General features: G+C 36.1%; 1 protein-coding gene across 1 annotated transcript in view; it reads right to left on the reverse strand.

Moving 5' to 3' along the window:
* MLLT3 (MLLT3 super elongation complex subunit) overlaps positions 1 to 14322 on the reverse strand; it is a 139921-nt gene that overhangs the window by 39905 nt on the left and 85694 nt on the right. The window contains exons 4-6 of the mRNA XM_015821857.1: positions 13711 to 13854; positions 9122 to 9241; positions 1152 to 1760 (exon numbers count right to left, since the gene is read on the reverse strand). Coding sequence (XP_015677343.1) covers positions 1152 to 1760; positions 9122 to 9241; positions 13711 to 13854 — 873 coding nt within the window. The remainder of the gene's footprint in view (positions 1 to 1151; positions 1761 to 9121; positions 9242 to 13710; positions 13855 to 14322) is intronic.

Here is a 14322-nt window from a genome sequence, read left to right on the forward strand (position 1 = left end):
TGTTATCTAACACCTCAAATCAAGTTCCAGTATTTCACTTTTGAGAAATTTGCATATATTCACTTCTCATTAGGGTGGTTTTTCTTTTTATCTTAGCAGGTATACCCATAAGTTTCAAATTATCTATCAAAACAACATAGACAGAATATGCTGACTGATTTTTGAAAGAAGAATATGGAAAGCTCTTTATATTCAGAGAGCACATTGTAATGTTTGCTATTATTTTTATTTATTTATATTTCATATTTCTAGATAGCTCATCTGATAATTCCTGTCTTTCAGTGGTTGGATAACTACAGTGCTGCAACAGCGCAAACTAATTGTCCAGCCTTCCCCAACAGTTCTACTGACTAGAATGATATGAATCACAGGCTATCAAATTACAGAGGGTCGATCTATCCAATTCTGTAATACAGGAAGTAACCACGATGACCTAAGATTCCATCAGCTACACAAGCATATTGACACCATAAGAAGGCTGCTAGCCTCAAATGAGGTGAGATTAGACAGTGACAATGACTTTTTATTTTCCACGGCTGATCAGAATAACAACAACAAAGATATCTACAGTAAGTTTGATCTGCAGTGGAGAATTTCCGTATAGTAATAACTCACCCTATGTAATGTATTTCATCTCTTTATTTTAACAAACAACATGGCTCACAGCTTCAAAGCCCCAAATCTCTCTGTTAGATTTTGAAATAGCAGAGGCAAATTAAAAATAAATAGCCCATCTTTTCCTATTCATTTCAAGGATCTAGTCCTATGTTCCAAAGACAGAAATGTTAAAAAAAATGAAAAAAATCCCATTTCTAAATTTCATCTTTTAACGTATGAATTTATCTTGTTCATAAATGTGCTGCCATCATTCACTAATCCTCAGCAAGAACACCAAGAACCAACCAAGAATATAAGAGTGTTTTCAAAACGGTGAGAGCCAATATAAAGTATATGATAAAGCAGTGGAGACAGTTCAAATTAATTATTAAAATGAAATGGAAGAGATGAATATACCTCGGTTCATCAGCCTCAAAGAAGCATTGTGATTCTATATATTATGGAATATTATGGAAACAAGACATTTTTAAAAATTAAAAACAAAGCAAAACCTGCAACGGGACCACAAAATAAGAATAAGCACAAACTCTTACTTCTGACTTCGAAGACACGTTCTCCTCCATATCGGAGTCATTAGGGTCCACAATATCATTGAAAGGGGGTAATGTGTTTTTCTTTTTCTCCAGCGGCTCACTTTCCATTTTAACTCTCCCAATTTTAAACTGAGATTTGTCTTTTGTCTGTTTTTTCTCCACACTGGAGCAAGTAAGTATCAGTGGGGGAGCGCTAGAAAAACTTTTAAATAAAGCCTCCGATGCACTTCGCTTCTTCTTTTTGGCGGCAAGGTCCTCAGAATCCAGACCGGGAGGCCTTTTGGAGGCAGCCTTCTTTTCTTGTTGCTGTCCACCACTTAGGGTCAGTATGTTGTTTTCTGATTTTGGCTCCTTTGACATAGGCTTGGGCTCTTTGAAGGCCATCTTAGGAACAATTTTTTCATCCTTTAGTGGTTTATTTTCTTTGGGTTTTTTAGAGGATTCTTTGGAAGATTTGTTGTGTTCCCTGGAAGGTTCTTTGAAGGCACTTTTATGTTCTTTTGAGTCTTTTGAAGATTTTTCCTTGTGCTCCTTTGATAATTTATGGGGCTTTGAAAAATTGTTACTACTACTGCTGCTGCTGCTAGTGCTCACACTCTTGCTCAGCTCCTGCAACAATGGAAAATACAAAGTTAACTCTTCGCTCTCGTCTTCTGTGTTTCAGAGACACCTCCCATAAGCTGCTGCTCTGCAAACTTTACTTATGTTAATGGATTAATGCATAAACTTTATGTTATATATCAATAACAAACTTGAAATAGTTGTGTACCAAAGCAATGTCTACTGGACTATTTCTTTGCTTAAACCACAACAAATAAAATTTCAGTGTACTGTATAAAGATGCTGTGCAGGTAGTCCTCGATTTACAACTATAATCAAGGCCAAAATTCCTGCCGCTAAGTTGTTACGTGAATTTTGCCCCATTTTACTACCTTTCTTGCCGCACTTGTTAAGTGAATCACTGCAATGTTTAAGTTAGTAACATTGCTGTTAAGTGACTCTGCCTTCCTTATTGACTTTGCTTGTCAGAAGGTGGCCAAAAGGTGATCACATGATCCCCGGGACAGTGCAACCATCAGAAATATGAATTAATTACCATGCAGCTTAATTTTGATCACGTGACCATGGGGATCCTGCAATGATCGTAAATGTGAAAAACGGTCCTAAGTCACTTTTTTCAGTGCTATTGTGACTTTGAATGGTGAGCAGCATGATGGCCTAGTGCGGCTGGCTCAGGAATTCTGGGAGTTGAAGTCCACGAGTCATAAAAGAGCCAAGGTTGCCTACCTGTGGCCTAGTGGTAAAGACGCTCACTTTGGAAGATTGAGAGTTCAATCCTAGCAGACGTTTCTGCTGCTTACGGCACAAAGAAAAAAAAAATCTGCTGTGAACTCCATGTGGCATCAGGAAGGGCATCCAGCCAGTAAGCTCTCAGCTCCATCCAGCCACCTCCAACTCTACACTGAATTGAGGGAATACAGGGTGGTAAAAAGGGAGTCTTATTGTAACTTTAAAGAGTCACTAAATGAATGGTTGTAAGTCGAGGACAGCCACGATTTGCACGTTTTAGAGGTATCAAAAGACATTTTTGTGAGATTCTACAGACATTCCACAGTATATTGAAGACTTCTAAAATTGTTTACACATGAAAGCATCTGCTGGGTAGTAAATGATTAAGTACTATGAGGATGGTTATTCTCTATTCTGAGCAAAACATTTATGAAACACTATTATGTTGTAAGATTATTAACCATGCTGAGGTAAAACAGAATTCACAATATGTTAAAAGTGAGTAGAAAGGAATTACTAAAAATGTAACAAAACATAGGGCCTTGATAATCTGGGAACCTGATTATGATTGTGGGAACAAGCCTAAGCTTTAATTTAGAGAATTTCTAACCAAGGGGTGCCCAACCTTAGCAACTTTAAGACTATGCTGGCTGGGGAACTCTGGGAGTTGAAGTCCACAGGACTTAAAATTGCCAAGTTTGGACACCCCTGCTCTAACCAAAATATTTTTAAAAAATTATACAGGACCTTGGAGAGTTCCTGCCTATCAATGTAGAAAAGTTTTTCCCAACCTGAAGCTCTCCAGATGTTGAAACTTCTACTCCTAAAATTTCCAACTAAACTGGCAAACGCCAAAGTTAACAAAACTGAAATTAATCACATAAAATGTACAGTATTTGTAGTTTCATCTTGGAAAGCTAATAAAATCACATGCAGCTTGGTAGTTTCTATGTTGTGGGTTCATGAAACTATGAAATAGAATTTTTAATGCTGAATTTACAAATTTTAGCATGAAACAACACAATTCCCACAGAATTAGCAACAGATCTTTGAAAAAATGGAAAATATATCTAAAATAATAACCTATTTTGGTTTAACATACCTATAGTTTGTGGCTAAGAACATTGTTCAAAGCAAGCCAACTGGTAAAGAAAACCCTATCTTTGTTTGCGTGAATTCAATCAATATATAATTTTCAGTAGTTTAAAATTACAGGTTTAAAACTTACATTTAAACCTGGATGTATGACCACAATTGGGATTTGAATTTCATTCACTAACTAATGTGGTTGTTAAATGAGTCATCATGTGACTGGACCTGATTTCACAAACATTTTTACTGTGGTTATTAAGCCAAACCACACATTGTTAACAGAACCATGCAATCTTTAAGCAAATCTGGTTTCCCAATTGATTTTGCTTGTTGGAAGCCAACTGGGAAGATCACAAATTGTGATCATGTGACTGCAAGAAGATGCAACCACTGTAAATGCAAGTCAGTTGCCAAGTGTCCAAATTGCGATCATTTGGCCCCAAAGGTTATATTTTCAAGGATGGATTCTAAGTAAGTCCAACCCCCTGCTCAGGCAGGAAACCCTATACCATTTCGGACAAATGGCTGTCCAGTCTCTTCTTGAAAACTTCCAGTGTTGGAGGATTCACAGCTTCTGGAGAAAGATTGTTCCACTGATTAATTGTTCTAACTGTCAGGAAGTTTCTCCTTAGTTCTAAGTTGCTTCTCTCCTTGATCAGTTTCCACCCGTTGCTTCTCGTCCTGCCTTCAGGCGCCTTGGAGAATAGCTTGACTCCCTCTTCTTTGTGGCAGCCCCTGAGATATTGGAACACTGCTATCATGTCCCCCCTCATCCTTCTCTTCATTAAACTAGACATACCCAATTCCAGCAACCGTTCCTTATATGTTTTAGCCTCCAGTCCCCTAATCATCTTTGTTGCTCTTCTCTGTACTCTTTCTAGAGTCTAAACATCTTTTTTACATCATAGTAACCAAAACTGGATGCAGTATTCCAAGTGTGGCCTTACCAAGGCATTGTAAAGTGGTATTAACACTTCACGTGATCTGTTAATGCAGCCTAGTACTGTGTTGGCTTTTTTGGCAGCTGCAGCACACTGCTGGCTTATAATTATCAAACAAATGGTCATAAGTCAAGGACTACCTATAACTATATTTACTTATAATTGAACTTAATCAAGAATTTGTTTCCACCTAAAGTTGAAGAATGGTCTACCCTCAGTTTTTACATGTAGTGACTACCACCTCATCTTTAAATTTCAATAGCTGAAGTGTATTATATGGTAGACTGTAGAAGAAACATTACACTTAAATGAAAACAGAAGAATAAAAGTGTGAATAGAGTAAGAAAACAAATCTTATGAAATATTTTAGTGAGTCAAGAAACTTCTTGTTAACTTTAATTATGCATAATTTACACTTATAATACCAAGCTGCACATTTGGTATTGCAACAAGTACCATTCAGCAGGCTTAGTAAATGAACTGATTTAGAAATGATAGTGAATGCTTATAAAAATATATTTCCTTCCATTATGACCATTTTTCAAAATCTTGTGAATGGGTCCGAAAGTGCAGTAAAACCATGAGGAGAAAATTGTAACCTGTTTCATAATTGTGCAGGACAAAAATTATGTTTTGCGTATGAAAAGAAGATTACATTTTGTTTCCAATCCAGAACAAATGATCATATTCTGGAAGATCTGCCAAATCATTTTGGCTGGCCACAGTTCAAAAAACAGATGCTTCAGTTTTCACTGTTCTGTTCTGGAAAGATCCTTGAGAGATGAGTAGAACATGGTTAGAGCATGTTGTCCATCTTTCCTCTCTACTGCACTTAGTCTGGCATATCTTACTTGCCCACCCACTTCTTCTTTTTTTTCCAAGTATAAATTTTTATTATTTTCATCATAAAAAAAAAAAACGCATCACAAGTACATCACAATGCTATAATAAAAACCCCACCCCCCACCCCCCACTTCTGATCTTTCCTGTGCTTCACCTTCCCTCCCTAACAGTTGCCGTGACCGTTGATGTCAAGCACAACATATTCCACTAATATGCCCATCTGTGATATCTGGAGGCCATTTCTGTCATCGCCTCAAGGTAACCCTATTATTAAATGGTATGATGTGGTTCTTATCTCCTATTTCAACACTCAAAATCTGAACGTAAAATTCTGAATTTAGCTTATATTAACCAATAATAAAATGATTAGTGATCAAAACTTGACAACTTTTGTGGTCTTCATAAATTATATGTTGACCATGAATTGTCTTCTGTTGCACTGTAATTTTCTCACTAACTTAAATTCTTAGCAATTTTAGAAAAAAAATAATTCTAAATCCAATTAAAATATTCGCCTGCACAAAAACATAGTTCCTCCTCCTTTGCCCTTTCTATTTCCTCTCAAGTATTTCTCTTGCATAGCTACACTAAAGAGATTGATATAAATATATAGGACACCTTCTTCCATATAAACCTGGACGCTAAAGCAATAAGAATGAAAAACAGGACATCCTTGTTTTTTATATGTGATACCACCTCGGTTGCAGAATTACCTTGAAACAGTTTTATTTCACTTAGCTTTTAGTGATTTGTTTTTGTTTTTTTAAGTACACAGGAACACACTATAATTATGAAAAGTCTTCAAAAGAGATATTTTGTATCTTAAGGGAGCATGCATATAGTAACATTGTCTGAATCATTAAAGAGCTGGTCATGACTGCTTCTGAAGCTGCTCTCACCTGCTCCAAGCACAGCTATTTCACTTCAATGTTTTATATGCACTCTCTCATAATAATAATAATAAAAATAAAAGGCCTACTCTTTCTCAATCTGAGCAAACTGAGTGACTTGGCCAAGACTCTGATTAGATTCACATACCGTGTTAAGCCAGTGAAAACCCAAGCAAGCTAAATATGGCTTAATACATATTGAACCAGTCACTATTTCATAATGCAATCCTCTTCAGGGATTATTCTTGCAATAAAATGGGAGTATGGGAATTACTGGGTATGCCACCTAAGGAAAGTGAAGATAAAATGCAACAAATAACTAGAAATATTGTTAGAACTGAAATATAAAATTCTTATAAATAAATGTGAACACAGACTTTCTTTCTAAGCATATCTTCTGTGAATTGACATGTGGAAATGCTCTTAAAGCAACTATGTTCATGTCCCACATATTGGAATTAAGTAAGAGATCTGGATTTTAAAAAGTAACCACCCATAATGAGTTAGTTAAAAGTTGATCACTGACTCCTAGAAGCCAAGAAATGTGGTTTTGTGTAGTCTTAATAACTTAAATGATAAAATGTACTTTCTGAAAAATAAAATAATGATCCAGGACTTTAATCTGTGTATCTTTCTGAATATCTGGGTGTGACAAGCATTATCTCCACCTGGCTATGAGCTTTACCAGTATTCTTGACAATGTGCTAAATTAATTAGGAGAAGACTTCACCTCTAAATGGTTCAATCAAGATAAGGTTGGTACTTTTTAAATAATAATATTTATTTTCAGCTTCCACAGCAATGTCATCATCCTTCCAGGATGTCTCTCTGTTTTGGTGTGCTAAAGCCAGTCAAAGGTTGTTCCAGCCTTTGTTTCTTTTGTTGCTAATCTATAACTACAACATCTACACTGGCAATTACTGAAGGGTGTATTCACCTTTTTACCTTCTTAGTCAAGCAGAGAAGAATGCCCCAGAGTTCCAAAGTTATGATCTTTTCTCCCAACCTTTTCAAGGAAAGCTAGAGAGAGGCTGTAAGCCAAGAAACAAAAGTTGCAAACCACTGCTTTCACAGATTCTGTGATGGTTTCAGTGAGAAAATATTCTTGGAGACTACACATCAATATTTTCCTCTCATACAGCCTTAAGGTAAAGGTTTCCCCTGCAGTTGAGTCTCTAGGAGGCGATGCTCATCTCTTTTTCTCTGACTCTAGGGCAGGGGTCCCCAACCCCCGGTCTGTGGATCAGTACCGGGCCGCGGCATGCCAGCAACCAGTCTGCATAAACAAGCAAAGGCCCATCCGCGGGATGCAGGCAACACACAAAACCACGCACCCTCCGGTCTGCGGAAAAACTTCTCTCCATAGAACCGGTCCCTGGTACCCAAAAGTTTGGGCACTTCTGCTGTAGGGGACGGTGCTCATCTCTGTTTCTCTGACTCTAGGGGGCGGTACTCATCTCCATTTCTTAGCCAAGGGAGCCAGCGTTGTCTGAAGACATTTCTGTGGTCATATGACCAGCATGCCTATATGCCGAGGGGCATGGAACGCTGTTACCTTTCCACTAAAGTGGTATCTATTTATTTACTTCCATTTGCATGCTTTCAAACTGCTAGGTGGGCAGGATCTGGGGCAAGTAATGGGAGCTCATGTGGCATTCGGGTCTTGAACCTGGGCTGTCAAGCCTTCCAGCTGACAAGCTCAATGCCTTTAGCTATTGAGCCACTGCACCCCCCCCCCCATACTGACTTAGCTACCCCTTATTCCAAAGGCCTAAGCTGTTGTACCTTTGCATGAAGGAGGTGATAGAAAAAGGTAAGTTTCTATTTCTAGAGCGGATTTTTCTCTCCAAATTGGTGCCATCTCCTACTTTCACATTGGATTTTGTGGTCCTATTTTTTTTTTTTACTGTGAAAGACTATTTAACAGCAGGAGGCAAACATTCACATTTTATTTGAGATCCCCCTTTTTCCAACACTTTTAAAGATTCATTCCACAACTGTATATTAGTTTGCAAATCTTCTATCTCCCTGCCACATACAGTATCTTTCCCAAACAAATCCTGCTCCCTATTTTCCTGAGACACCAAAGTATCACTTGTATTTGGACTTCATTTAAACTGCATTTAAGTCATTATTTTGAACGTTTGAACTGAGTTATTGCTCCCCTGCCCCAATTAAAGTCATTTGAATTTGTGGTAGGATGTTGTTAACATTTGCTCGAATACTAAAAGATTCTGTAGGCTTTATTTAGGTGTCAACATAAACTTTTAAGTTGAAAAGACTTTTAAATCTGTGGTAACTTCATTTAATTCACCAGCACACAGTTTTGAACATTTAAACATCCTTTGGTTAATACATATTTGGGTATGGCCTAAAACTGAACCATGGCAACATAGGAATCACTTCTACTGGAAGAGTGGGAACTTCCTTTGCATTCCTCTTTCTTGCTACCAAAACATGTGACAAATCCAGACCAGATTTCGGGACTGGTGAATGCAAAGGATAAAGAGAATATAGTCCCAATATAACATGTGATCTGCTGATGAAATTTACAGTAGGTTTATATCCCTAATAAATACATGTTTCATTTCTACTAATTTGTTTCTCAGCAGGCTGTGTCAACTCTAGAATTCAGATGTCAGGACAAAAAGCGGGTAATTGTTATCAAGTATATTTAAATCCGAATAGGCAAAATAAATAAAATAAGGGTAATGCATATATTTGGTTGTAAAAATTTCAGGAGCAAACGTAACTAACCCTAAATATTCAGATTACAAGTCTGTTTTTTAATTGTTGTAGATTTGCTGAAAAGTTTGAAGCATTTAACCAATTAATTCTTGGCTTATTGATCATTCAACATTCAAAATGGCTACTCAAAACATATTCCAATTTCTAACCAGAGGCAACATCTTACCTTTGGCCCATGAGATGATTTTTTCTTCACTTCAGAAAAAGACAGGGAATTAGTAGGAAGATTAGGGAGATGAAGACTTTGCCCTGAAGCAACTGATGTTCCATCTGACATAACCATGATCTACATGGATAAAGTAATAAAAATATTAGAAACATTTATAAAATAAGCTGGAATATAAAGTGAGGATCTTGGAGGTAGACAATTAAATATCTTAGATAAACTGACAATTATGATTTCTTCTGTGGGCTGTATGACAACTATTTTATTAATGCCACATGGCTGTCACCAGTATTGAAATGACAGATTGAAGCAATAAAAATATCTTCAACAGTGGCTTTAGAAGCTCATAAAAATTAATATACTGTACAAAGAAATGACATGAATAAAAATTAGAAGCCTGATGAATTCATCCTGGAGGCCTGATTCCCTTACACCACAGGTAGCAATGTTTGAAGAGTTAGGGATTGCAATTCAGCCTCCCAATCTTTTGAAAAGCTGCAGACGTTCAAGCGTTCTGGTGATGTTATCAGAAGGAGCAGAATTTATTTGTATGCATATGTGTGGATTTATCTGAATTTTAAGGAGAAATGGGACACTCTATTCTCATCCTTGAATCCTCTCAAAACAGGGACATTCCTCCCACTTTCATACTAATACTTAACCATAGTGGAACCAGGCCAAAATAGGCAAGAAAACAATGATAAATAGGACTGTTTGGGGATGAAATGATCTGCTTTCTGCTAAGGGCATTTATATCAGGGGTCTTCAAAACTTGGCCCTTTTATGACCTGTGGACTTCAACTCCCAGAATTCCTCAGCCAGGTACACTGGCTGAGGAATTCTGGAAGTTGAAGTCCACAAGATAAAGGGGACAAGTTTTGGTTTCATGACACAAAACTCATGACTTATATATTTAAGTCAGGTACAGAGTTGCAAGTTCACAATTGGTAAGATCTACATTATAACATCACTGCAAGCATGTATTCATTTTCACATAATCAGTTTTCTGTGGACACCAATGCTTTCTGCTCCATTATTTTTTTTTAAGTATCAGAAAAACCCCAAAGAGCTTAAATTCATCTATTTTCCCACCACATTTAGGTGATACATATATTTTACATGGTTTATGCACCTATGCTAGCTGTCTTTGGAATGTTCATATTATGTATACAATGAAGTCAGATGTACCATCTGTTGAATCCCTTAGATTCTGAAGACCAACCTAGACAGCCCAGAGTTCATTTGAAACCAAGTTCACTCGGAGGGAAAGTTGTCTGAATTCATAAATGACCAGATGAAAAACTACAGTTCTAGGTAAATAATTAATTATATTGGAAATAGAAATAAGCAGCAAAACATATCAATCAAAACTTTATTATGGTCAAAGACCGGAATAAAGAGAGTGAATTTAAAAGTGTAAAAGATACATCAGGATTAAAAAAAAAAGTAAAAAGCTTTAAAAAACATAAAAATCTAAAAGGAATCTTTAAAAAAGATATAAAAAAGGGATAGGAATAATAGACGGGCATAGAGAATTATGGCAATTTAAATCTATTACAATACAAATCATTCTGGAACAATGAGCCAGGTGCTCATTAAAACTGGCTTATACCACAGGTTATCTTCTGATGGATTTTAAGTGCTGCCGTGCAGAACCTGGCAACACTGTATTTTATAGCAGGGCTGGTGTCTGAAAGCAGCAGAAGTAAAATTGTCCTAAGCTCCTTGGATATTTATGCAATAATGTTGAGATGAGGCTAGGACAAATATCTCTATAGTACAAGCACATGTTCTGTTGTTTCTGCATGTTCATAATTACAGGTACACTGTCTCCCCAGGTGGGGGACTTCCTGCATTGGGACAAGGCCCTCCAGCAATTTGGTACTTCAAGTTAAATATGCCGGGATGGGGGGGGGGAGAATATCTGTTGGGTTGGGTTCACTAGCAATAAAACTTGGAGACATAGCTAAGTCCAACTGGTGCTCTGTGTATGCTATATGTTGTTTAATGAGTGCTTTGGCCTAATCGTATCCCATGCTGATCTGGAGAGAAGTCCAAGGATAAGATTTTTAGTTGCACTGTCTTTTTCCATGTGGACTGAAAATCATTACTCATAGTTAGTGAGGTGCAGTTAAAGGGAGAAAAAGTTAACGTGAGCCAGTAGTTGAGTATGGTCACCCATACTCTAGCCTCTACTTTCACGAGGCCTGTCTCTAGTCTCAGGGTGGTATTGAAACATAATATACTCTGAACATTTGGAGGTTAAGTATGAAGAACTTTGGATTTATCATCCATGGGCTACAGCTAATAATATTATTTTACTTTCATAGAAAGGTTTTAGTATACCTGATGTAAAACCCTGGATAAAATCATGTTTTCTTATGAACATACTGCACATATGGACTGGTCTTGTAGTATTAGGGAAGTCCAATCTATTTTACTCTACTTAATGTTTTTAATGTAAGAATATTATTCAGAATACAGTAGTAAAAACTAACATAAACTAAACTTAGAGAAAGAAACGAGAATGGAAAGGAATAAAAAATGCAGAAAAAAAGAAACAAAAAGAATATAAGGTATGATATCATTAGTTACGAATTGCCCAGAGTCATTCTGAGAATGATATGGGTATCTAAATTTGAGGAAAGAAAAAAAAAGAAGAGGAAGGAAGGAAGGAAGGAAGGAAGGAAGGAAGGAAGGAAGGAAGGAAGGAAAATAATTCCAACCTTTATCACAGCAAGCATAAACAAATTCAATAATTCTTCACCCCTACAAGGTTAAACAGATATTTCTTTATCCTATATCGGTCAATGTTTAATTTGTTGTTTAAGACTGAACTTTGAGCTTTTTGTTTCATACAATATTTCTTTCAATAAAATCTTTTTTTCTTAATCTATGTTTGTTTTCTTCTCAGTTTTGTATTTGGTCTTTTCTTCTATATCTTTATAGATTAAGAGTAATAAAAAGGAGTCTGTTCTGCATCATGATCTTGACATTATTATCCTCTTCCACAGAGCTCACAGTTTTGGGAAAGATGAAAATGGAGCAATGATGGAAAAAAGAGATACCAACCCAACCAGCCAGATCAGCCACATCAATCTTGGAAATCAATGTGATTCACAGACATATATAAATAACAAGATTCTAATGGTCATGTGAGGAACTTTTCTAAAGATTTATAATCATTTTTGGCAATCCAGATACTACTGCTCTTTTTGGCGTATAAAACAAAAAGCCGACTGAGAACACATATCATGTGATTTGCCTGTTTAGCATAATATAAGAATAGGAAGTGTGTGTTTCAAAGATTTGTTTGCGGTTTCATGGCTTATTCCAAGTTTACTTTTGTGAATGCTCAGTAACAAAAAAAAAATAATTGGTTAAGTTATGGTCATCTTGCTTATATATGGTCATCTTGCTTATTTACAAATCTGAGTTTGACTTGGATAGTAAAATATGGTTCAAACAATTTTATATATTTATGAATTTAAATGAGAAATATTTAGCCATTGCTGGCCAATGCTTATCATTTTTTCCTCAACAAATTATGTAGATACCATGACAACTGCAGGTTATTCTGGGTAAAAATATGAATTTCTTGGTCTCTCTCTCTCTCTCTCTCTCTCTCTCTCTCTGTGTGTGTGTGTGTGTGTAAGAGATCCCAAGTATTTTATATGAATGAAATATCCTATATGCTTCATTAAACTAAGTTACATTCAAAAATTAAGCTGAGAACTATGAATTCAAATGAAATTACATTCTAAACAAATGTGGCTGTGGCTGCAATGATAGCAAAAAGAAACAGGCCTTACTATTTAAGTTATTAACCTAAGTACAGACATACTTAAGAGGCAAAATGTAAGTTTCATTTTATATTTTGCAGAAATTTTCAATAAAAGATGCAAACCCCATCCCAAAATAACTCTGCTGGAGGAAATTCTTTAATATATTGTTAAGCACAGCAAATAGTAAAATATAAAGTAATCTTTCAAAGGATTTTTGGGGGTGAGGGAAGCCACATAAAAATTATTAACACTGAATTTGCTATTCTAAAGTGAATGAGCTTTCAATTTCTTAACAAAAAAAATCCTTTTTTCCTCAAAGAAGCAAATCTATTTTTATAGACCCAACCTTACTGTTTCAATTGGTATGTAGATTAAACACAAGAAAAATGGAAGAAATATTGATTTGAAGATACTTTTAAAGCAGTCCATATTTAACTGCCAACTTGACTCCCTGTAAAGATTCTTAATAAAGTGGTAAACTACTACTTTTTCTTTCACATGTGTATTCAATCATCTGAACATTGAAAATTAGGTTCCGGAGCTCCTTTAGGGAACAGAGACATGAGTCTTTTTTGCAATATTGGTTTTTATCCTGGTATAAAATATCTGCATCCCTGCTACTATTTCAGTTTTATTTGGCGTCACTGGCTTCTTCTTGTACCGATTTTATGTGATCAGGAATTTTTATGCAAAAAAAAAAGCTGCTTTTCAACTTTAAAAAAATTGCTACGGAGGGAGGGAAACAACTTTCACTGTGCATAGAATTTACTTCATGATTTACTGTTTGTTTTTATATAAACTCACCCCGCCAGCTTTAAGCAGCTTTCTTCTGAACTCCTCTGTTGGGTTGTTGAAAGTAAGCTTTTCACAGCGAAGATGGTTTACAGGTGGGTGTCCTTCCAGATGCAGGAACAGATCATAGTCAAAGCGGACTTTCTTCGGTTCTTCCTACAGATTAGAACACAGTCAGACAAAACTGGGAAAAAACCTGACATTATATTACATGCTGGCTTTTATGCCAATATTATAGATTACATTCATTTATTCATAAAATACTGTGGTAATTAATTTTTAAAAAGTGAATAGACATTTAGGTTTGGGACTTCCCAGATTCAGTTATGACCTGGGACTCATGAAAAATTGGGATTTTTAAATTATTGAGAAAGAAAAGGCTATTTTGATTCTGATGAAATCAAACTTCCAAAATTACAGTTGATTTTGTGTCAGTCACTCACACAGAATTTCTTCAACATTCTTTTACACTGTGGAATTATTTCATTAAACTTTGACAGGTGCCTACCATAACCGTATTAACCTTTTTTTGCCAAGTTGGCACTGATTATCCATTAAAAAAACCCAAGGTGCTAATTATGATGTATAAGGCCTTGTTTTAGTTCTTTTTTTCCTATAGATTAT

The sequence above is a fragment of the Protobothrops mucrosquamatus genome, unplaced genomic scaffold (assembly GCF_001527695.2).
Source record: "Protobothrops mucrosquamatus isolate PMUCROS unplaced genomic scaffold, P.Mucros_1.0 scaffold1412, whole genome shotgun sequence".
NCBI classification, from domain to species: Eukaryota; Metazoa; Chordata; class Lepidosauria; order Squamata; family Viperidae; genus Protobothrops; species Protobothrops mucrosquamatus.